Genomic DNA, 26,581 nt, shown 5'->3' with positions numbered 1-26,581 from the left:
AATTCTAAAGCACAGTCAGAGAATGCTTTTCAGCAACCACAGAATTCTAGGAAAAGAGTAGGAATGGGGGAAGCTGGGAGACACCCATTCCTGTTTTGATTCTGCTATCATCATTTCAGACATTTTAAGATTTTTATTTATCTAAATATATAAAATGAGAGTTTTGATAGATAAACAACAAGTTCATACTGTATAGCACAGAGGACTATATTCAATATCTTGTAGTAACTTACAGTGAAAAAGAATATGAAAATGAATATATGAATGTCCATGTATGACTGAAGCATTGTGCTGTACACCAGAAATTGACACAAGTGTAAACTGACTATACTTCAGTGAAAAAATATATATACAATGATTAATTAATTAGTTAATTAATTAAAATGAGAGTATTGAATAAAACCTATCAAAACCTCTCTTAACTTTGAAATTATGAAGCTCTCCACTCAACTCTCTGTACAGCTACTAACTTGAGCTATACTCTTGGTCCAATCATTTAACCTATAATTCATCTTTTTAACTTTTGAAAATGAAGACAGTTATACTTTTGCCTTTTAAAATTATTGGAAAAGAAAATACCCTAAAACTGCAAAACTTCTTTAAGAGGTTAGACATATTAAACATGGGCAAGGTGAAATTAAGTGTAGGACCCAGATGAACTTGGTTTCAGTTTCTCACTGGTGACACAAATAACAATGACCAGCCATAATGCAACATGGTGCAGAGTTGGGACCTTGCTGGTGACATGACGAGAAATGCCTACTGAGCCAATGTAAAAGCTCAGTAGACTACATTATCATTCTGATGAGCAGTTCATGACAGAAACATCAGTATTACCCTATCATTTCATTAAATAGCAACAAAATAACATGAGCTAAGGAAGATAACTCAAGTACACCTTTATTTCAAATTAGGGAAGTGATACGCGTTAAGCAAAATAACTAAAGGTTCTACAGGTAAGAAACAGAACTGTAAGTGAATTATTATTGGGTTTAACCATATGAAATAGCTGGTGTTTTTAACATATCAAAATGGCAATTTTACATAATTCAACCTAATAAAATCTATACATGTGTGTGCAGAAGTCGCTTTAAAACAAACAGTAAGAATGATATTACTTGATATTTATTGAGCATTTATTATGGCACTAAGTTAAATGTCTCATCTCACAACAAACCTATGAGGTAAGTACTATTACTAATCTATTTTCCAACCAGGAAGATGAAGCAAAGAGCAATTCAATAACTTTTCCAAGAGCACAGGGCCAAGCAGCATTGACAGTCTGCCTTAACCCTTACCTTAGCCTGATAGATGGAAAGAATGCTACTTCCCAGACTAAAAGCAGAAACACCAGTGGATGCTAGGAGCATGTGGAAAGATGAATGGTGAACACTCCGGGAAGATGGGAAGCTGAGAGGGAAGTTGCAGCATTTACCGGCACACTGCAGAGATATCGCAGGTTCGGTTCCAGATCACCGCAATAAAGCAAATATTGCAATAAACCAAGTCACACCGATTTTTTGGTTTCCAAGTGCATATAAAAGTTATATTTACACTATACTGTAGTCTATGACATGTGCAATAGCATTATGCAAAAACAAAACCCAACATATATACCTTAATTAAAAAATGCTTTATCACTAAACAATGTTCACCATTATCTGTGCCTTCGGTGAGTCAATAATCTTTTAGCTGGTGGAGGGTCTTGCCTCGATACTGATGGCTGCTGACTGGCAGAGTGGTGGCTGCTGAAGGCCAGGGTGGCTGTGGCAGTTTCTTAAAATAAGACAACAGCGATGTTTGCTGTGCTAATGGACTCTTCCCTTTATGAATGACTTCTCTGTAGCAGGCAAAGCTGCCTGACAGCATTTTACCCATAGAACTTCTTTCAAAATTGGAGTCAGCCCTCTTGAACCCTGCCACTGCTTTATCAACTAAGTTTGTGTAATATTCTAAATTCTTTGTTATTTCAACAATCTTCATAGCATCTTCACTAGGAATAGATTCTATCTCAAGAAACTGCATTTTTTATTCATCCATAAAAAGCAACCTCTCATTCATTTAAGATTTATTCATGAGATTGCAGCAATTCAGTCACATCTTCAGGTTCCACTTCTAATTCTAGTCCTCTTGCTATTTCCACCCCAACTGCAGTTGCTTTGTCAACAGAAGTTTTGACCCTTCCAAGTCTTCCATGAGGCTTGGAACAAACTTCTCCCGAACTCCTGTTATTGTTGATATTTTGACTTCTTCCCATGAATCATGAATGTTCTTAATGGCATCTAGAATGGTAAAATCTTCAGAAGGTTCTTCAATTTACTTTTCCCAGACCCATCAGAGGAATCATTATGGCAGTTACAGCCTTCCAAAATGTATTTCTTAAATAATGAGACTTGAAGGTTGAAATTACTCCTGATTTATGGGCTGCAGAATGGATGTGGTCCTGGCAGGCATGAAAACACCGTTGATATCATTGTCCATCTCCATCAGAGCTCTGGGTGACCAAGTGCATTGTCAATGAGCAGTAATAATTTAAAAGGAGTCTTTTATTCTGAGCAGTAGGTCTCAACAGTGGGCTTAAAATATTCAGTAAACCATGTTGTCAACAGATGTGCTGTCACCCAGGCTTTGTTGTTCCATTTATAGAGCCCAGGCACAGCAGATTTAGCATAATTCTTAAGGTCCCTAGAATTTTCAGGATGGTAAGTGAGCTTTGGCTTCAACTTAAAGTCACCAAGTGCATTAGCCCCTAACAAGAGAGTCAGCCTGTGCTTTGAAGCTTTAAAGCCAGCCACTGACTTCTCCTCTCTAGCTGATAAAGTCTTCGATGGCATCGGCTTTCAATGGAAGACGGTTTTGTGCATGTTGAAAATCTGTTGTTTGGTGTGGCACCTTCATGAATGATCTCAGCTAGATCGTCTGGACAACCTGCTGCAGCAGCTGCTGCTTCACCTTGCACTGGTGTGTCATGAAGATAGCTTCTCTCCTCAAATCTCATGAGCCAACTTCTGCTGGCTTCAAACTCTTCTTCTGCAGCTTCCTCGCTCTCTCAGCCTTCACAGAATTGAGGAGAGTTAGGGCCTTGCTCTGGATTAGGCTTTGACTGAAGGGAATGCTATGGCTGGTCTGATCTCTTCAGACCACTAACACTTTCTCTGTATCAGCCCTAACACTGTTTTGCTTTCTTGTCATTCATGTGTTCACTGGAGTAGTGCTTTTAATTTCCTTCAAGAACTTTTCCTTTGCATTCACAACTCAGCTAAATGTTTGGCACAAGAGGCCTAGCTTTCGGTCTGTCTCAGCTTTCACTATGCCTTCCTCCCTAAGCTTCACCATTCCTAGCTTTTGGTTTAAAGTGAGAGATGATGACTCTTCCTTTCACTTGAACACTTAGAGACCATTGCAAGGTTACTAATTAGCTTAATTTCAATATTGTTGTGTCTCAGGGAACAGGGAGGCCAAGGAGAGGGAGAGAGATGGGGGAACAGCCAGTTGTTGGAGCAGTCAGAACACACACATTTATCAATTAAGTTCACTGTCTTACATGGTCACGGTTCATGGTGCCCCCAAGCAATTACAAATAGGAACATCAAAGATCACTGATGACAGAGCACCAAAACAAACAGAATATTAATGGAAAAGTTGGAAATATTGTGAGAATTACTAAAATGTGATATAGAGAGATGAAGTGAGTAAATGCTATTGGGAAAATGGTGCCAATAAACTTGCTCTGTGAGAGGTTGCCACAAACTTTCAATTTGTTTAAAAAAAAGTGCAATTTCTGCAAAATGCAATAAAGTGAAGCACAATAAAACAAAGTGTGCCTGTACTCATCACTGCATGGGGAAAATGCACTTGCATGGCCCACGGAGCAGAGTTCCCCTCAAGGTTAGACAGATACATCAGGTTGTCATGGCTAGAGAGTCTTTCACTATCATAATCTTCAAATGGCTCTCCCTGTTCCAATTCCAGGTCCAGAAGCAAATGACCAATCATAACTGGATTTCCACACAGGCTTTTCAAACAGGAGAGAGTGACTGTACTAACGAGCTATGCCAAGCACTGGGGTTTCTTTTTTTCCCATCTCTTTATTGTAAATATTAAAATTAAGTTTGTTTCTATAAAGTTTACCATGTTTTACATGTTTTTATAGATGCTGCATCAGTCTCTAGGGGACATGGCCACTCTCTCATCCCATAAACTCAAACCTCAAACTGCACAGCTGAGGACCAGATGTGGAACATGGGGAACACCCTCAGGGCACAGTCCTCCCACGAGCACCTGTCCAGGTGACCCTACTGGGCAAAACTCTAAAAGCTTTCAAATTATTCTCTAATTTGAAAAAAGCAATAAGCCAATTAGAAGTAGCATCTCATATGAAAAATTCAATACAGTCCATGTTTATAATTACAACAAATAAGGGAAACCAAAAATACTGTATTTGTTAAATTCAGCATTACTCTTGGTTACCTTTCCAGAGCTTTGTGAACAGTAGGATCCATAGTGACCCTAAAAACAAAGAAACAAACATTCAGCAAATATGAAAGAATTTCATATATTTACCATGACAGTAGCTCACAAATGCCTGTTATTAATGAACTTTAAAACATTGGAAGTGCCTCAGAAGGGGACATAAAAGAAAAACGGAAATAAGATGGGTTCTAGTAAAAGACGTCTGCAGGAAATGCTTAGAAAACCACTCAATAAAGAAAAGCTTGAGGTACACACACCCAATCAACGGCATCAATGATCTGAACAGAGTTTTACAAAGTGAAATTGTGTCAAGCACACACGAAGTAGGACCCTGAACTTGAAATGAATATGCTCATGAGATGACAACTTCAACAGTTACAATAAGTACAATGCAAAAAAATTGTTTTCCCTCTGTGTGAAAATGCTGACATAGTGAAACCTTTTCCTGTACTACTTTCCCTCACAGCTATTATGAGAAACCCATTTTCTCTCTCAAACTTCATTACCCCAAATATTGTTTACCAAGAGCCAGAATAAGAAGGCATGTAAAAGCCAAAAGCCTGATTATGCAAGAGATGGCATGGCTCCTATAATATTATTACAACCTCAACAGAGAAAACTAAGGACCCACCCTGGGTACAGGCCCTCTAAGACGAAGGCTAAGGCTGACTTCCTGCTTTTACAAAATGCTAACTTTATTCCATCAGGGGGAAGAAGTGCATTCAGCCCATTTCCTGCTAGGAATATAGTAATATGTGCAAGATGCAGATTGTCCCAATAGGAATCAAAGATTAAATATGTAGAATATGAAGAAAGGGACATTCTGCTTTGTACTTCTAGCTCTAACTGCACTCGCCTAGTTAAGTCAACTCTACTGAAACCTATACAAATTGATGCCACAAAGATGATTTGATCTATCGGTGTTTAAAAATCCACTGTTAAAGCATAAATAATTAAATCTAAAATGGAAGTTTCTAGCTGAGGTTCTACTAGTAGAAAATAAAATGAACATTTCTAAAACCTTACTTTATTCTCAGTTGTATCTTCTTATTTAATATTCAAAACTTCTAAAACTGTAATAACTTTTTATAATTATAAAAGCAATATACATTCATTGTTGAAAGTACGCAAGATACAGAAAATAAAAACAAATCATAACCTCACCATTGTAACAAAATTAACATCTTACGTAGTTCTCTTTCAATATACAATACTCTTGCCTTTTCCCCTTAACATTGAATCATTTTTATATACACTAGTCTTTGAAAATACAATTTTAGTAGATTGTGCATCTTAATCTTCATATTCACAAAATTCGTTGAAACATTTTCTGATATTTATTATTTAAATTATTGTTGTTCTTTTGTCTAGTACATCTAACATTGCAATAATATCCTTGTACAAAAATCTTGACATATGCGCTAATTTCCTTAAGTGGAATTCAACAAAATGGAATTTCTGAAGAAAAAGCATAAACGTTTGCCATGACACTTGTCTACAATTTTCCCACCAAAAGGACAAAAATCTATAGACTGTTCACCAAAAGGGCAATGAGCAGTGTAACTCATGTTCTATTCCTCAAAATACTCACAAATGTACCTTAACATTTTCATAAAATGCTCTTATTTCATAGTAAAAATAGTATCTACTTCTGATTTTAGTTATTTTTTATCATGATTTCTGAGTAGTTTTTAAAATTTATGGTAGTTCTCCTTTTACTATTTCTACTTAGGAAATTTGTGGTCTCCATTGGTCTGTTAAGAGCTCTTTATACAACAAAGATACTGATCATTTGTGTATCATAACTGTATAAATATTTTTCATTTGTCTTCCCAGTCTATTATTTGCATTTAGGTTTGGTTTCTAATGGTTTCTGATGCACAGAAGTTGAAATTTTATGTAATCCAATATATCAGTCATTTCTTCTGTGGTTTCGTCCATGGTGTCTCTGCTCGGAAAGTTCTTTCCCAGACCAATTTCAATTAAGTAGCTACGTATATTTTCTTTCACTTGCCCTCCAACCCCTGCCACCCCCTTTCACCTCCGGCTCCTTTTTTTCAACCTGTGTAGAATTCATTATAAGTACAGTGTGAGGTGAGTACTGAGTGTGATTTCTGAAGGCCCCTCTTTCAGCCATTTTCCCAGCACCTTTGGTAAAAATCACTCTTTCTTCACAGTTCGTCTGTATAACATGCACTTGGAGAACGGTTGCTCTGAGGTACCACCCGAGTGCTAATGTCAGTTTTGATACCTGGGTAAGTTTTTTTTAAACTTCTCTAAGCTCATTTTCCCTAAAAGTAAAATAGGGATAGCAACAATTACCTTACAGTTTAGTTACAAGGATTAAACTAGGTAACGTACAGAAAACACTGACCTCAGTGCCTAGCACAGCACACGTGCTCAATGACTAAGTCAATGGCTGGACACCAGATTCAGGACTCCCTATTTCTCTTCTTCTGATCCATCTGTCAGCTCCTGTGCTCACAGGGTACACTTGACAGAACGCATAATATTTGGTAGGAGAAATATCGCCAACTACTTTTCCTAAATTTGCTTGGCTGTCCTCACCTGTTTGCTCTATACACAGGCCCAACTCACTTTTCATTTCAGAGCATCCATTCTTAGGCTGCTCTTTTCTTCCCACAAATTTATTTTCATTTTCTCTCTCTCTCTCTCTCTCTCTGTTCCTCTTTGGCATGCCTTACTTCATAGAACAAAACTTGCAAAACAATGTTTTCAAGTAATGGTAAGTACAGATATCCTTGTTTTTTTAACTGATTAAAATATTAAAATTCTAGGGTCTCAAATGATGAGCTTGATGTTGGCTATGGATTCAAAACAGGTAGTCATTATAATACTGAAAAAGTATCCTTCTATTCTTAGTTTGTTGAGATTGATTATTTATACCTCCATCTCATAGAGGAAACTGAATTTTAAAGCAGTCACGTGAGTCGCCCAAAGTCATAATGGGGCCTGAATGTACACCCAAGTTGTCTGGTTTCAGTGCCTTTTTATTTTCCATTGCAATCATCCTACCACTCCATGACATAGTCGGTCTCTAATCCAGCAATATATTTTGTCCTGAACAGAGCCATATCAATTCATTTAGACCTTATAAAATATCTTCTTATGAAGGTGATATAATGAACAATGCTAATTCCTCAGGTGATCTGAAGAAATATAGACCATCTATTATTACTTGCAGAAATATTTCAGTATTCATCAACTTTGTATGGGAAAGATAATTTGGTAGAAGATACAGAGACATGGCTGGGAAGGCTCTCTAGTCATCTCCTATTCAGGGAGAACAAAGAGCTTCCATAACTCTGGGGCACTGAGGGCACAAACAATGAAGAAGAAAAGGGTAGGACTTTAAAGCAAAATAGAAACTCTTGAAGAAAGAGGGTTGGGAGTTAGCAGATGAGATGGAAATGGTGATAAAAAGTAGGGTAGAAGGGGCAAGCCAGGGGACAGCAGCCTCTCCTCCTCCTTCTTTGTAGACCCATTAGAGTGGAGGATGCCTGCTGGAGCAAAAGCCAAACAGATACATGGCCACCATCCAAGCTCTGACCCAAACTTTTCCCCTTCCTTTGATCCACTGCATTTTGGAAAAGCAAGTTTTCCTTCTACTGGCCTAATCCCAAATGCATACGTGTCTGTGCTGCTCTAGGAGAGTTTAACTTCAACAATTACTGATAAATCATCAGGATATGAAAACAGCAGATAGAAGAAAGTTGCATTTTCAGAAACCTTCAAATAAAGTTGATCCTTGTGTTTCCTAGAAGGTAATTATCCAGGTCATACTCTTTCTCTCAGTCAGTTCTGCCCCCTCCTGGGAGTGCTCCTTTATCAGCCAGGTTCCTCCCTTCGCCCTGACAGGAAGCCCAGATGCTGTCCCTCCCAAACCTCTCTGTATTCTGAAACATACTGCTCCTACCATTTTTTCCTTTATGCTCCCTAGAGTAGGACTGAGAGTCTTGCTAACCTCATCTGGATTAACAAGGCTTGACAAAACGCATCCAAACACACCCTTTTCTGCTTCACACTGCAACCCTCTCCCCTCCTTTAAACCAACCCGACCCAAGTTCCTCTTCCTCTGGTCTCATTCTGCCAAACAGGTGAAAATCACATGCTGGGAGGTAAAGTGATACGTTTAATTTAGAATCAGAATGCATTAAATAGAATTAAATTAAGTATAATTAAATTTGGTTGAATAGAATTAAATAGAAAATATCCCTTCTGCTTTTCTCTTCCGATAGCCCAAATCAGGTATCCATGGTTCCACAGAGAAACAACAATGCTTAATTCTTCATCCTTGTCCTGACATTCATAAAGATGGGAAGCACAATTACGTGCCCAGGGAGTCCATGTGTTCTATTATTGGGCCCATAAAACAATCCTGTGAGAATAGGAGGGTAGACACTATCATCATTATTTTATAAGAAGAAAGTGATGAGCAAAGAAATAACTGAATTACCTGGAGTTATAAGCCTCATGAGTGGCAGTAACAGAACTTGAACCCAGGACTTCTGTTCTTCTGTTATTAAATCCAAAATTCATCCTGTAACTGACTCCCGCAGTCTCTAGAATAATGGGTTGCTAAACTTTTACAATTTCTATCAGAGCCACAGAGATAATCATGACTCATGTCTCAGCAGCTGTTCTCCAGCAAGACTCTCCTGAAATCCAGGGTAATTACTTTGAGACTGTCCCATACAATTCTTGTTTCTTTTCTGAATAATCTTTAAGGTAACAAGCAGGGAAGTGTAGGTCAAATCATGTCTGAGTTTATAAAAGCAGGATTGGAGGTTATTATATTGCCATGAATGCGAAGTAAATAAGGGTGAACATCAGTCACAATAACTATGTACAATTTTGTGAATGGTTTCTTTTAAATAATGACCCTATTTCCAAGGAGATCTTGAATTTGTGATTTTTTCCATATCTGACATATTCCTTATTCCAGTTAATCAATGTCTACACTAATAAAGAATTATTCCATCCGTGATTGAAAATGTATATCCATCATTACAGTTGGAAATCAAGGTTAGTTGTGTTTGTATCATCAGCATAAAATAATAATTTAGTTTTCATATAGTGCTTACTATGTGCCAGGTGCTGTTCTGAAGGCTTCACAAATATCATTTGATCCTCGCCTAACAACACTATGAGGTAGGTACTTTTATTATCTCCTTTTACACACAAGAACACTGAGGCACAGAGAGAGTAGGTAACTTGCCCAAAGTTACACAGTAAATAAGTAACAGTAAACAAATAAGCTTAGATTTGAGCCCAGGTTGAGTGGCTCCAGAGTCAACAGAATTTCAATACCTTGTAGTTTCCAAAAGATTTTCGTGTGATACCAAGAATTAGGCATGAATTCAAAACTCCTATGCATTGACCATGAGAATCAAGCGTGACAACTTGAAAACAACCCTGTTAAGAGACCATTATTTGTGTGTTTCTCTTTGTTCTTCTTTGCAGTGGCTGTTGTGAATTTAGTAATAACACTAATCACCAAAACCACTTACAGTTATAAAGTGGAAATATTTTTAATAAATGAAAAGAAAGAAAACTGATACTTTCTCCAATAAAAATAAATACAACAACAGTAGCCTTTTGGAGCTAGTGGGTATTTAATATATGCCCAGCACAGAACATGGTTAATCCTTCAAGCAATCTGAGGTAGGAATTATGATTGCTCCCATTTTACAGATAAAGAATCTTGACATTTAGATTAAATCACCCGAAGTTACACAGCTTATTGGTAGCAAAGGCAACATTCAAACCCAATTCTGTCTTCAGAGCCCTACTCTTAGCCATTCTATTACCTGCCTTCAATCTGTTCTATCAAAATAGCACTGATCAAATTAGAGAAAAGCAATTTGAGCTAATATTTCTCCACTAAAACTGTGCAAAGGAACACAACATATTCACTTACATCCACAAATGCACCCACCAATATGTTCAAGAGAAGTGCCTTCTGGAACGAAGCACTCAATAAAGACCTTTAGGGGAGAGAGTTGCTGGAACAATAAAAAGCAATACTGCCTCCCTACTCATTTAGATAATTAAAATTCTAGACTGTTTTGTCCTGAATATGACACTTTATTTATCTTTCCTTCAGGAAATAAGCCTGTCAGAAAGCTCAAAAAGTTCAGATCTCCAAATGCACCGTTTCAAGTATACTTGAATAAATAAACTGAGATGCTCAACATCCATAACATTCGTGCATCAGAGAGCAATGAGACAATTTGTCACTGACAGACCAGCATTCCAGACCTTCCTGGAGTCATGGGATTCACTGCAGGTTTCAGAATAGCGATGAACTCGCTGATAAAATCATTTCACTTGTTGAACAAACCAAATAATGTACTTCGAATGAACTACGAGAAAATTCCATGTGTCACAATTATTGTTAGCAACATGTAGCTGATTAAAAAATATTTCTAATATCATCTATTCCTTTTATCCTAAGATGCTATCCAAGCAATATAATTAGGTTCTGCAATGTAAAGAACAAAGGTAAGTACTGCTATGAACAGGTCATGGATTTGATCCATTCATTCAGCTGATAATGTAGTGGCAACTCAAAGCATGAATTTTAACACAAGCAAGAGCTATGTTTGACCCCTGGGCTGGAATAACAATGCAAGATGGAAGTCAATCACAGCAAAAGAGAGGGCAAGGCTCCCTCAGCCTAGTAGTAATCTATCACACAGTGAAGAAAAGTACAAAGTCTAGAGCAGGTAAACCTGAAACACAGTCTCAGTTTTCTCAGCCGTCATGTAATGACAATTATGATGCTACTCAAATGGTTGTGAGGATTAAACAAGTAATCAACGTAGAGTACCTAGCACATAGTAAGTGCTCAGTTAACATCAGCCACTGCAGATGGTATCCATTTAGCTCTCCTGTTTCACAGACATATTAGGAAAACGAATGAGTTGGAGGTTAACTAAACCAACAAAAAATGTACCTTAGAATTTTAAATTTTTTCCTAAGGGAGAAAACTGGGGCAAGGGCTATATCCGTCTTGTTCACCACTGTATCTCCAACATCTGACAAAGTGTACAATAAATACATGTTCCTTAAATACATGCTGAATCATTACACGAATGAATACATTAAAGTGTTGTCTCTCTCAGCATAAGGCATACAGGAATCCTGGCAGCGGGAAGAGAGAGGGCTTAGTATGAGAGAGAGAAGAGGACCTAGAACTGAAGTTAAATGAATTCTATAAAATGATTTTTCACACTGGGACCAACAGGACCCAATCTTTAGATTAGAGTCCCCAAGTCACTGATCTATCTACAGTGCCAAATGCTGGAGAATGACCAAGGAACACAATGTCTGTTCCTTGTGTTTACATGCTCATGTGAATTCAGTTCTTTAAAACAGCTAAATCCTCAAAAGAAGCTTCCTAACCACCCCAGCCCACTGTGGACCCTCAGAGGGTCTATTATCTACAATGTCATCTGACACTTAAGTACAACAGAGAAGCCACCATTTTAAGTTCATTCTGGTGACATTGAATGTTTGTTGGATCTTCTCCAAAAGACAGGAATTAAATTCTGCACGTATTCCAAGTCCCAGGCATTATCCTGGCCTCTACATGAAATATAAAGAGGAATAAGGCACAATCCTTACTCTGAAGGAGCTTCCTGTCTAACAAAGAGAATAAAGCAGATACAAAAGTAACTTTAGCACAGGGCAAGCATCATGGAGATGTACAAGGAAAGGGATCTGCAGAGGAATCAAATAAATCTATTTTAAGTGATTAAGGCCTTATGACAGTGGGCATATGGATGAGCTCACAAGGATTTTGAATGGCAAGGGCATTAGAGCTTGAGAAGACATCAAGGGTAAACAACAGTTAGAAAAACAGGGGGATTAAGTACTTTGGGACAACTCTGATATTTTACTGATTTATGGGGCCAAGAGAATATTTATAATCAAAACCACCTGTAAGATCTAGAGTATGGGGACAAAAGTATAACAAGAAGACCTCAGAGGTTGTTGAGCAGGAAAGTGGCATGCCCAAGACTATTCATTAGGAAGATGTGTCTGGCAAGAGCTTGTTAGATGGGATGGAGAGGGAAAGAGAGAAAGTAACTCTGTAGTAAAGGATTAACTTTGCCTGATGCAAGGTCTAGCCTTTGTTCTTGCTCCTGGGAAGTGGCCTCGAAGCCCTTGGAATACCTGCCTGATACAGCATCCCTGATTACCCTGGGGACTTGCGTATATGCTATGCAAGCAATGTGACTTATGGTGGGTACTTGTGACCACATGCTACCTGCTTGATCTCAGGAGGGATTGGAGAGTAAGGCTAACCGGAGAACAGTCAACAAGTCTGTGTGACCAACCAAGTCTATGAGACTGAGACTCAGTGAAAATTCTGGACCTCAAGGCTTGAGTGAGTTCTTCAGTTGGCAATACCCTATGTGTGTTATCACATGTCATTACTGGGATAAGTAAGTCCTGGCTGCATGACTCCACTGGGAGAGAACAAAGGAAGCTCAGCACTTGGAACTGTTCTAGACCCGACCTGTGGGCCTCTTTCCCTGGCTGACTTGAATCTGCTTCCTTTCACTGTAATAAACTGTAATTGTGCATATAACAGCTTTCAGAGTTCTGGGAGTCTTTCTAGTGGATTATCAAACCTGAGAGTAATCTTGGGAGCGCAAATTTGTAGCTAGTATCAGTTGTGAGGGACGTCTTGGAGACGTCCAAACGTTAAAATAACCAATAAGAAAACCCTCCATCACAGTGCAGGGGAAAGTTATGACAGCCTGAAAAACAGTAGTAGGATTGAGGAGGCATTAATGCTACAGCTCTACAGAGGAAAAAAACAACAAAAGTGGATAGAGACCAGATTAGCCACAAGAAACTAAGAGTTTACCTGGGAGAAAGTAATCAATTAAACTGTTAATAAATTAAAGCTGAGAAATCAGAAGGAAGAGCTCGTTTGAGGAGAAAAGCAAGGTGAAGCAGGAGAAATGAGAAGCTTGGGAACCTTCAATTCTTTCCCTGTGCCAATGCCCCATCAAGAGGTGGCATCTGTGCCTCCACCCCTCGGAATCTTCTCTTGCCAACAGAACATGGCAAAAGTGATGTTGTGCCCACTGTGGCCCTGGCCTTTAAGAGGACAGGCAGGCCCTGCTCTCTGCCTCTTGGCACCTGATCCACCATATAAAATGGTCCAAGCCACTCTGCGGAGAGGGGGCCACAAGAAGAAACACAGAGGTACCAGATGTGTGAGTGTGCAGAGCAGGGGGTCTTTAGATGACAGCCACCACACAAGGGACACCAGGCAAAAACCCCTCAGAGCCAGAAGAGATAATAACATAGTGTCATTTAGGCCACTATGCTTTGAGGTGGTTTGTTCTGAAGTAATAGATAAGTGAACTGTAAGACAGTAAATATAATTCAACCAAATCATTTTCCCTAATTTCTTTACTTAGAAAGTCTATGATCCTCCAAGATAATGGAGGTCAGGAGTAAGAAGTATAACTAATTAAAATCCCTGGATGATCCAAAGAGCTTGAGAACATATTGCTGTGTGACTACAGATGATCAAAATCACTTTATTTTCCAAAGTACCTAGTTTATATGTAAGGAGCCGCTAAGGAGAATGTGTTCAATCTGGTCTCTGATGATACCTGGCTCATCCTCACCCCTTGCCTCCAGCTCCACTTTTCTAGTTTATTAATATCTTCAATCTCATCCTGGTTGATAAATTGCTGGCAAGCTTGCTTAGTTCTGTGTTATTCACAATCACTAGAAGGTAACACACACACACACAAGTGTGCACAAATTAATCTTTTCCTTAATCTTTGTTTTACTATATTAAAAACTATTCAAAAGAATCCATGGTTCTTGTAAAATCATCGCATTTTTGGTCCTAAAAACTAAAATAAAGTATTGTTTAAAATAATGCCTGAGACATAGGCAGGTATTTTTAAAACACTCAATGAAAAATAAATAAGCAGTACCATTCAAAGCTTATTATGGCTTTCAAATTTTGTGTGAGCACATGTTACAGGAACCTGGGGTTCTGCACCGTCTTCTGACTATGGACCCCTTTTGGAGACTTGTGAAGCATCAAGAGTCCTCAAAATAATGCTTGTAAAGGCATAAAATCAAATAATATTACAAAAGAAACCAAACACAGTGAAACACAGCTATCAAAATGCTTTAAAAACAAATTTAGGATAAGATAATGCAAGTGCTTCATTCCTGTTGTTAATTATACTGAATCTGCACATCTTCCAAAACACTGAGCCTTGGCTGATGCCTGGAAGATGCTAGTGCCCTGTCAGAACTGCAAAGTAAGAGGAGCCACTGGTTTTAAAAGACGGTAGGAATGAGTTTAAGAGGTAGGGTTGGGCAGGGTTAAGAGGGACAAAGGATCTGGGATCAAATGTCTGTGTGAACGTATAGCCAGGTACTCAAGTGTAAACTCTGGCCTACAAGTAGACTTAGGGCCGACTCAAAAGAGACCAGGATGATGACAAGACAGTTTTTCAAGATATCCACACAGAGCAGGGCCATGAGATTGGATGAGGGAAATTAAAAACCTGGAAAAGATAGGACAGAGATGAGAGCCTTGAAATTTACCAAATTAGGGCAAAGGGCGAAGGACTGAAGACAGAGAAGCTTGAAAGCAGTGAATGAGAAATAGAAAAAGGTTCGTTCAGTTCAGGGCCACACCAGACAAGAAACAAGAGAGTCTGAGTCAGGGCTGTGGATTAGCTACGATGTCCGATTTAAAGAGACAGCCTCAATCCATTACAACAAAAGGAATTTAACTATAGCAAGAAATTATTTACCAAATCAAACTGCAACTTCTAGAAAGAATTTTATCTATCTTCTGTTTAATTTTTCTGTTAAGTATTCCATTAAGAGAGGAAAAAATGGTAGGTAAAGGGGGTGGTATATAATAACAACAAATCCTATTTAACTTCATTATCTTTTGTCATAAAAAAAAAAGAAAGAAAGAAAAGGCATCTGTATCCTGCTGCCAAAAACTTTGCCAAAAACCCAAGATAATAAAGATGAAAGTTAATAAATCTTTGTTGAGCTTGACTGGGCTTGCTAGCAAATGGAACCTTGATATATAGTGTTATAGCAATGTCTTGAATACATTTTAAATCTGGAAATAATGAAACAAGCTCATTATTTATGGTATTGTTTATCTGACTTCTTTGACATTCATGAATCTTTGATTCAGTCTGAAGTTCACCCTCTAATCAGCTGTCATCAGCTGGGTGATTCTGAACCCCAACCTTCCTACTTCTTTCCGTTTTAATTAACATACACCTAAAAAAGCACTTTCTGTGTACCAGGTCCTGCTACAAACACTTCACAAATGTAAATCCATTTAGTCATCATAACAACCTATAACACAGTTACTATTATTATCCCATTAAATGAATGAGGAAACTGAGGCCCAGAGAGGTTAATTTAACTTGTCCAATATCACAGAGTTAGTAAGTGATCAAACCAGAAATCATATTTGGGCAGTCTAATTCCAAATCTATGCTTTTAACCATGGCATTCTGTTATCCACTGTCTGGGATATCCTGAGGCAGAGAAAATGAATGCACACAATAATATTTTGAATGCATTCTCAACAGTAAACCCTAAATTCAGTAAATTCTGGAATTTAATTTTATTCTTTTCCTAAACTCAATACACCTATCCTAGACTAGTAATGTCCATTAAGTTACTAATTCCCTCATCTGTAACACTGTAAGGGCTATGGGTTATTATAGATGGGCATCCTTGTTTGAGAACCCCATAGCTTGGCAGTTCAGAGTATCTTACTCTCAACTTTGCCTGAAGTTACTCCTTGCAAGAAGGTTCCTTGATACAATAACATCATGGTTTAGATCAGCTTTTCAATATCTGCTATCAAACTCTACATACTTTCTCTATGCAAGCTACACCTAATAAAACATTGGTTTTATATTTTTCTCTCATGTGCCATATTTATCCAGGAGCAATTCATAAGTTCACCAATTCTCTGAAGTACTGAATTACAACCTGTGATTCTGTGGGGCGTCCCCACTCTGTTGTAGAAGCGGCTATCTTCATGTGTCCCACAAGAAAAAGCTTCCAGGGAAGACTGCTGGAGAGTTCCTATAAGACAGGCTTCAAGAATACAAAAACAAGAAGCCCCACATCACACCCTCCCACAACTTCAGAGGAAGGCGTGGCAACTGTCTTAGTCCACTCAGGCTGCTACAACAGAATACTGTGCTGGGAGACTTGTAAACCACACATACTTATCCCTCACAGTTCTGAAGGCTGGGGAGTCAAGGTCATGGCACCAGCGATTCAGTGTCTAGAGAGGACCCAATTCCTGGTTCATAGATGCCATCTTTTCACTATGTCCTCACATGACAAAAGGGGCAAGGGGCTCTTTGGGGTCTCTTTCATAAGGGACCTAATCATCTCCCAAATGTCCCACCTCCTAAGACCATAAATTGGGCATTAGGTTTCAACATATGAATTTGGAGAGGACACAAACATTCAGATCACAGCAATAATTAAGAATAAAAAAATTTTTAAGCCAGGTTGCAAAACTAAAATTGTAAAACTTGAAGTTCACTCATCTTTTTAAAATCTCTAATGTACTTAGATGTAACTTGCTGAATTGTTATTATAACTTTTTTTTTCTACTTGCCTCTATGACAAAATAATGGTGTGCGTCACTCTATCAAGGTAAAAATAAGAAAGGTTATTTGTAGACCAATGACAGAATATGCCTAACGTTTCTAATAGGTGAGGAATTTCAAAATTATTGCTAACGGGTTTGGATCTATCAAAACCCTTCCAACAGTACGTTTTGAACGGTATGTTTAAATAGTATGTTTTAAATAGAATGTTTAAAACTTCTCTTCTACCAAGGGATTTGCCATTTCACTGAAAATAGTTTCTCTGCTTTTTTCCTTTCTTTTGAAAAGCTACACTGAGCACTGAGTCACCAGGTGATTTCCTTTATTTCTGAGCCCCCCCTTCAAAGACAAAATCTACTCTTGCTCCTCTTTGTCTTCTCACAGGTACCTGAGCTGCCATTGTTCAAGGTCATGAAGGAGCCAGAAGCTGCTTAAAACAAAAACTTACATTTGACAAGAAGCTTTATCACGTGGGAGTTTATGAGTGTCAAACATTTAAGGCAATTTAAATTTTTAGCATCTCCAGAGATCAAGCTAAATGGCTAAAAACTAGCTTTTAAAACAACTTTCATTTCTATTTAATTTATTTGAATAAAGGGTAACGGGCATCATATTTAAAATATCTGTTGAAGATAACGAGGATGTTGAGATACTGTTTGTTTCATTTTTTATTGTTGGACTCTTAAACAGTATCCTTCAGATTCACTATCATCTCCAGCTAGCTGATACTGAAAAATACATAATGGCAGACTGTTGCCATGGTAACTCCTCTACAACTACACATTTTCTATGGCAACCCAGGCTCCATGGAATACTAATGAAAACCCATAGCAACAGAGAGTTAAAGAGGTGATGTCTGGAAACCAAAAGGCTCTTGTAACATTTATTACAAATGTTATGGATGCCTTTGTACATTTAACAAACCATATCAGTGTTCAAAGAGATATTAGCTAGAAAACATAAAAGGCATAATTGAACATTTTTCTGGGGGAAAAAAAACCTAATGCCTATAGTATCTAAAAGATTCACATCAATGTACTATTAAATGTGAAAATATGTAATTCATATTTAAAAACACAGAAATCATAATTTTTTATAAAAACGGATATATTTTCTTGGTTGCAGAATACTTACGTGCTATACAATGCAAAGTGAGCCCTAGAAGCAACTCAGGAGCACTTCTGTTTAGATTTACTCTTTTCCTAGTCTCCTATTCTTTTCAAGAGTTCCAGCTATGTAACCTTTATCACTTACCCTCTAACAGCCTCGGGTTCTCTTTTTCAAAAAGGATGTTGTATTTAAAGGACACGAAAGCTTCTATGATTCCCATTCTATCATCTACCAGCAAAGGAATGTGCACAAGTCACTTAATCTGAGTGTCAGTTTCTTATCTGCCTCCTCCTCCATACCATTTTGCTTTAATATGTGCTAGATATATATGAGCACTCCGGGAAAATTTTTAATTTATCATCTTAGCTAAAGAAAAAATAATTAAAACGCTTCTCTTCATATTTTTGTTTTTAAAGGTTGGAGTGAATTATAAAGATCCATGCACATTACAAATTACTTTGATGCACAATTATTGACTGAGCACCTACAATGCTGCCAGGTGTTAGTGTCACAGAAAACAAGACAGATGGGTGGATCCCCACACTCATAAAGCTTCTGTTCTAGCAAAAAACACCAGAAAATAAGTAAGTCAACAAAGATGATTAAGTATTGTGAAAGTGCCACAGAGGAAATAATCAGAGCTAAGTGACGAGGAAGGATCTGTGAGAAGAGATGGGCTAGTTTAGGTCCATTTGTAGTCAGCCCTCCCAAAGGAAGCAAGAAGGGGCTATGAAGTGAGACTTCTAAGATGAGAAGGAGCCAGCCATGGGGAGAGATGGACGGTCTAGTAGACCATCAAAAGACGCTGAACTAGGAAAGAGTTTAACATGCTGACAAAACAGCACAGAGGTCAGTGGGAATGAAGGAGTGGAGAATGGAGACAGAATAAACAATATGAAAACTAAAAGGGAGGCAGGACAATAGTGGGGCCCAGGTAAGAATATAAATGTTGTTACTAGCACAATGGGTCTTACCAACAGAGCGCATGTTTTTGTGGGTGTGTAGAGAATGGACTGGACAGGGAGACCAGAGAGGAGGCTGCAGTGCTATCTGTGATGGAGAGGATGGTATGACTTGTACTGTGAAGTGGCGATGGAGACAGCAAGAAGTGGACAAACATGAGGTATATTCTGGGGTAAAGAACACGGGACTTGCTAATGGATTTAAGTACAGGAGACAGGGTGAGAGGGACCTGATTTTGACTCCCAAGTTTCTGACACAAACAACTGGGAGGCTGATGATACCACCATCACTATGGGCAATATGAAGGGGTGAACAGGTTTGGGGTGACATGAGGGGTAGACAAGAATCAGGGCTTGGTTTTGTCCTGATTTGCCTATTAAATATTTTTCCAGGCTGCAGTCACAGATTTCCTTAAAAATACTATTAATACTATTTCATTAATTGGTGCCCACTATTTCAAAACTTATGCAAATTCAAACACAGGCTCTTCAAATATGCACTAAAATTATATAAAAATTATAAAATCACCATATATATCAAAATTATAAAATTAGACTAAAATGTAGTTTAGGCTAATGATACCTGTGTGATAATGAATGAACACAGGGAAGAACATAGATCTAAATAAATACATTTTGAAGTACTCATCTTTTCTATGGTAAAACTAATACAGATTCAGTGCAGAAATTTTGGAAAACATAGAAAAGTTTAGAGAAAATAACAATTACCTCAAACCCTATCATCCAGAGATAAATCTTGTTAACATTTGGTGACCATAAGACTAATTTTTTAATCTTTGAGTGTTTAGTTAGTTTTGCTAAAGCTAGAGAAAACTAAAATTCACATCCCAAAACTACTTACGTGAACTAAGGGATAACTCCTTAGTGCCTAGTTATTATCAAGTGCTTCAGAGTCTAGTGTTGGCCATGAATCCAATTCCAGACATAAGGACAGAGCAGATCCTTGGAGAGGGTCAAGCCCACTTTTTGCCACATTCACCTTCCCCACAACCAGTTCGCCACCACCAACTGCCCCCCTTTAAATCTACCAAAATTAGACGTGAGCTTTCCTTTTTAAAACACCATTTAAACTTAGTGATTTATTACTTTGTAGTTCATACACCACGCATTCATTTAGATGAAAGCCAAATTGTTCCTACAATCAGCAAGACACAGACCCTTCAATTATGTTTTCAATCACTTCTAACTTATTTGTAAGACAACACTTACATATGGTATTTAAAATTCTGTATTACAGTTCAGTAGAGTTCGAGTTCAAAACATTTGCTTTTTAAAAACCTTGACTATTAACAAAAGAAAAAGAAAAGAAAAGGCTTAGAAAAGCATAATGTTTAAGACAGTATGTCTTAGGTTAAGACTACACAATGTGTCTCTGATAGTCAATTTTTATTATGTAAAATTAAAGCTCTGGGAATTTTTAATAGTTTATTTTGGGGTTACCATCTACATTATTTCCAGAGAGAATAGTGTACAGATTTTACAGTAAGCCCAAAATTTTAAACTTCTATTAAAATCATCTTTGGAAGTGTAATATTACTTACACCGGGTTTAATGACAACAAAAAAATAAAATGGGATTTCTACCTAGATTAAATCTGTTTTAACAGATATGCAAAACAATGAGATCATTCGAATACTCTTTAAAAATAATCATTAGCATGCCTAGTGAAAGAACAAAATACGGCAAAGCTTAAGACATTTCATTTCATTGCAATAACTGTGCATTAAACAAATGCTAAAAATCTACTAAGATTTAAAAAAAATTAAGTCATAAAGACTCCTTTAAGGTTATTTTAAAGTGCTATCCTATGGCCAGGAATAATTTATTTCTAACAATAGATTGCTGGAGGGTTTTTTTTGTTTTTTTTTTAAGCAAACACAGTGAATCATTATATAAGTTAAAAATAAAAAATAATTACTAATGCAAAGGAAACACTAGTGACTAGGGAATTTCAAAGCACACAAACTTATACAACAAGCATAAACATTTAAGCAAATCAAAACAAATGCACAGATTCTAATACAATCCAAATCATGGTCATGACTTACTGCTTTAAATTTTAGCTGGCCAACCCAACGAAACTGAACAAGGAAAAAGGAATTGAGCTGGGATGGGTGAAGATGTTTAGTCTTCTGGGTAACTGTGATATTTATAAGCACACAACATAGTAAAAAAAATCATTGGCAGACCAATATCCTAAGAGTCCACAACATCTGACGTGTTCAAATCTAATTCTATTTTTTTCTAACTTTCAAGTGTTCATTTTCTCGAGTTGAAAAATCTATGCTTTCCACTGAATGTCGGCTCTTGTTTTTGCCGAACAGATTTTGTCAGTGTTTCCTACCTTAGGGTAAAGTATAAAGGAGAACATAATTCAACACAAGAAGAGCAAAGAAATAGGACATGGGTCTCATGAAACTAGCACTTGAACCTAAAAAAGAGATATAAATCTCAATTATAATATAATCTACACTGAGTTCTATTATAACTATTTGAATGGGGAGTTGTTAGCTGCAATTTATTCACTCATTCTGCATAACAAGCTATAAAAAGCTTTACAAGTACAGAATAATTTAGAATCTTTGAAATTACCTTGGAAGTTTTTTGCCTACTATTTCTGCTTGGGGTTTGTTTGGTTGAGTTGAAATTTCTGAAGGGACATGATAATTTAGCAAGAAGGGGAAATAGTACGAGACCGTCAGTCAAGTATTCCAAAATTTTCCCACAAACCAATTTTAATGTGTGATTTACACCATGAGTAGATAAATCAGTTAGGAGGAAATCTGATATTTAAAAATTAAGTAAAGTTTTATCACAATCTTGGGAGCACAGGCATTTCTAAAACCTTACTAGCCCAGGGGCTACACCTCAGGCACACTGCAGTTTCCCCAACTTTCCACTCTACTCCACACCTTCAGATACAGTCTTAAGGAAAGACTTCTCATCATTCAAAATGGTGGTTATACCTAAATTCTGTTCACCTGCCTGTAGGGTGGTCTTTCAGAGACCTCCTCAAGTTATCCATCTAATTTCCCTGTAGTTTGAATAAACTCTAGTACCTGGAGTCCCAGCACAAATCATATTAGAGCAGTCAATAAAACTGTGAGAACAGCAAGCATACCTCATAGAAAAACCTATGAAAGTGGATAGGATAGCTGGAAATACAACAATTTAGGGTCACTCTTTGAAGGAGTGTATGCCTAACCTCACCAATAGTTTCTGAACCCTATAACAGGGTAACTTATTTCATACCAGTGGCTTCAAATCATTCACAGACCATTTCAAGTATGCTCTCTACACAGGCAGCCTCCACATTATGAAGAGGAATTTGCCCAAAACTTAAGCATAAGTCTGCTATTTAGGACTCAAAAAGTTCTTAGTCATTAAAAAAGTTATTATAGTTTATGCCCAAGATAGCACACAAAAGCCCATTTAAGACAAAAATAACTGAAGTGCCAGATTAATGGTACTTTAAACAAAAATTATAATACACAGGGAACCCTTTTTTCTTATCTCACAGGATAAGACAAGTAAAAGCCTTAGAATTATGACAAAAGGAGAAATGGAAAGAGGCCACAGATGTTTACAACCAGGACAGCTATTCTGATTTTAACCCTTGTAATAGGAGGTCTCTTAGGGAAGTATTTGACACCCATTTAAAAACTTTCACTATATTCCTAATAAAATATCTTCAGTTTAAATATCTGCTATGCGTCTAAGATAAATGAAAAGTAACCCAATATATCTTGCTCAGAAATTAAGTTCACACATTATGGTGAGAAGACAATTAATTTGAAAATTAGTATTGTGTTTATTAAAGGTCCTTGGTTATCGGGAAAATTTAGATCATTATGGACCATAGCTCAATGTTGCTTTTAGTATAAAACATTAATTTCTATATCCACAATGAAAAAATTGGTTTAAATTCCTTTAAAACCCTTTTAAACTTTTTTAAGCTTTGTTTATACATTCAAAATTTAGAACTAGTAGAGAATGTAAAAATCTTTTCATTAATCAACAAGAAGAGGCCCAAAGAGCTAAGTGACTTGACCAAGCTCATTCAACCCATCAGTCACACAACAGGCTGGAAACTAGGCCTATCTCCAAAGTCCCAGTGCAACTCTGTTGCTGACAGGTTTCCACTTCCTCCCTGTGACAGCTAAACTCTGCTTACATTTCCTTTGTAGGACAAAATACCTATGGTTTGTCTTTGTTCTAATGAGCAGACAGTCACGATGAGGCCTTCACTCCTAGAGAGCCTGAGTTGGTAAGAGCTGGCCCGGAGAGAACACGGACTCAGGATAAAGAGCAGATCTGTTCAGCTCAAGGAAGACAGCTCCAGGCAGGGTTATGTCTGCACAGAGTACAACATAGGCTGTTTAGAAGACAAGAAAGAATGAGCCTATTGAATTTACAAGAGTAGACAAGACCTCAACCTGTTCTCTTAAGAAACAAACAAAAAGGGTCACTGCAGTATTGAGATGCTGGTGTTAACTTTCAGATGAAGTAGGACCCATGGTATGAAAAGACTTTCGCAACCTTTGTAAGGAGTAAGAAAAACAAAGCCAACGGTAACAAGTTGAATTTGACTGCATATAAGGATTCCAGTGCACCCATAAAATGTAGAAGATTGGAGTATGTGTTTCACTAGTTCAAGACCATACAGAGCCCTTCACTATCTGCTTTCTGCCTCCAAATCCTACTTTATTTCCTACTATATTCTCACTCCAAACACACCGTTAGTACCAGCAAAACCATTCAGTGAGTATGCTATGCTGCTTCACACGTTCAGTCACCTGAAATGTACTATTAACCCTTCTAACACTTTTTTCTCTGTGTGATCTTATTATAGACTAGTAATCCTCAAATTTTTAATGAAAACTTGTGAAGTTTTCCAAGGCAGAGTTTGATTGCTCCTTCCAAAATTTATCATACTCTGGTGATGGGTTTACTGTCTCTCTCCATCGTTCACATATGACCCCTCTGGGAAAAGAGGCTGTACTTCATTCTTTCTGGCAATAGACCTCATACTGTAATTGCACTCAATATGTGCTCAAAGAATAAAATAGATTGTGCTGTTGAGGTTGTGGCAAAATGTGTATTCTTGTACAATGCCAATGGAAAATTGGTACAATCTTTCCAGATAGTATTTAGCAGTACATTTATAGGATGTTAACACTCTCAAATCTTTCAACCCAATATTCCCACTACATGAAATATATCACAAAGACATAACTGGATGTAAACAAACAAAGGATGTTTAACATATTCAAAGATGTTTACCATAGCCTTCTTTGAAATAGTGGAAAACTGAAAACAGGTATAATATACTAAAAGAGGGGAAGAGTTAAGTAAATCATGGATCACCCTTAGGATGGAATAATAGGACATTTTACCTAATGACATTGGGGAAATTTTTAATGGTATAGTATTAAGTGAAGTATGCATTTGTAAAATGAACCCAGTTATATAATATTTTAAATATCTGCTTCTACCCTTAAGGATTTATCTAGCTGCTATAGGAATTTCCTTTCTGCTTATAAATTTGACAAAATATATGAAAAAGTTTTCCAGATACTGGAAAATAAGCAGTACTGAAAATATGATCCCTGACCGAAGGGATCAGCCCTACTTTGCTCTAATTCAATCCATGGGGGTTAGTTTCAGGCCACAGGACAGGAAGAGAGATCTCAAACTCAGCACAGCAACTTTGCTAAATGGAGGAAACAGACAGCTAGAATTTGTGAAACTGAGTATAAGAGAGGAAGGAGCTGCACAGAAGGCTCTGAAGATGTGAAAAGAGGTTCAATGAATCGTTAATGAGTACAGATCTGTACATGCATGGAGTGAAATTCCATGAAGCAGAGAAACAAACAAATAGGCTAAAAAGTTCCTAACGCTTACACAGGGCTGGAAACAGCTCATATCCATGGCAGCCAGAGTGGGGAGACCTTGTAGTACGTGGAGCATTCGGTAGAGTCCTCAGGAGGATCATGCCGTAGTAAGTGGCGCTAAATTATCCCAAGAATAAAGGCTACTCTGGACCCACTCTAACAAAGCTTAACAGCAGACTCAAATGATTAAACAGATCTGCAAGTTACTTAAGCTGCATGACAGAACAAAAAGACCAACAATTTTTAAAGGAATACAACAAAATCCAACATTCAACACTGTAAAATCCTTGATGTCTGGTATCTAATTAAAAACTACCAGGCATGCAATGAGTTAGAAAAAATATGATCTACTACCAGGGAAAAAAAATCAATCAATAGAAGCAGACTCAGAAGTGACCAAGAAGATGGAATCAGCAGACAAAAATGTTAACAAAGCTATTACAAGTATTATTAATATTCTCAAGGACATAAGGGGAAAATATAACCAAAATAAAGAGAGAAATGTAAAAATATATAAAGGCCAGATGGAATTTATACAGATGAAAATATGCTGGATGAATTCCAGAGTCAAAAATATGCTAAATGAGATTAACAGCAAATTGGATACTGCAGAAGAAAAAAATCAATGAACATGAAGACAGAAATGGAAACTACCCAAAATGAGGCCCGGATAGAAATAAGACTGAAAAAATGAACAGAGCATCAGCGTCCAGAAAACCATGTCAAGTAGTCTAGCATCTGTTTGTCATTGGAGTCTTAGGGAACAGGAGACAGGTACAAAAATATTTGAACAAATAATGGTTAAAGTTTTTCCAAATTGATAGAAATTATAAGTCTACACATTTTAGAAGCTCAAACAGAATAAACACAAAGAAAAACCACACAAAGACACATCATAATCAAATTGTTGATAGTGATAAAGTAATAAAGAGAAATTCTAAAAGCAGCCCAAAGTAAAAAGACACATTAATTATAGACACAAAAATAAGACTGGCAGTAGACCTCTTGTCAGAAACTAAGCAAACAGGAGACAATGGAATGCCAGCTTCAAAGTTCTGAGAGGAGAAAATTGTCCACAGAGAAATCTATATCAGCAAAAACATCTTCCAAAAATGACAATTAAATAGAGATGTTTTTAGGCCAAAACACAAGAGGCAGGTGGGAGTGGTCTGAGAGAATTCATCACTATCAGATCTCCTCTAACAGATGGAAATTTAGATCTAAACAAAGGAGTGAAGAGTGCCCAAAGTGGTAAAATACATGGGGAAATATAACAGATAGCTTTTAAAATATTTTAATCTGTTTTAAAATATAAGGGACTGTTTAACTTAAAAATAATAATGATATGGTGTGGGGTGTATAATACGTCAAACTAAAATGTATGACAGCAAGAGTGCAAAAAGGGAGGAGTAAGTGTAAGCACACTATTACAACGTTT

The 26,581-nt window shown here is 37.3% G+C and overlaps 1 protein-coding gene across 2 annotated transcripts in view; it reads right to left on the bottom strand.

Moving 5' to 3' along the window:
• ANK3 (ankyrin 3) overlaps positions 1 to 26,581 on the bottom strand; it is a 594,595-nt gene that overhangs the window by 507,016 nt on the left and 60,998 nt on the right. The window contains exon 2 of one of the 2 annotated variants that reach the window (XM_064488140.1): positions 4,471 to 4,509. The exons of the other annotated variant lie outside the window; for it this stretch is intronic. Coding sequence (XP_064344210.1) covers positions 4,471 to 4,509 — 39 coding nt within the window. The remainder of the gene's footprint in view (positions 1 to 4,470; positions 4,510 to 26,581) is intronic. 2 annotated transcript variants of the gene reach the window in all.

The sequence above is a fragment of the Camelus dromedarius genome, chromosome 8 (genome assembly GCF_036321535.1).
Source record: "Camelus dromedarius isolate mCamDro1 chromosome 8, mCamDro1.pat, whole genome shotgun sequence".
NCBI classification, from domain to species: Eukaryota; Metazoa; Chordata; class Mammalia; order Artiodactyla; family Camelidae; genus Camelus; species Camelus dromedarius.
Note: the sequence above shows the minus strand (reverse complement) of the source record. Positions and strands in the feature narration are given on the sequence as shown.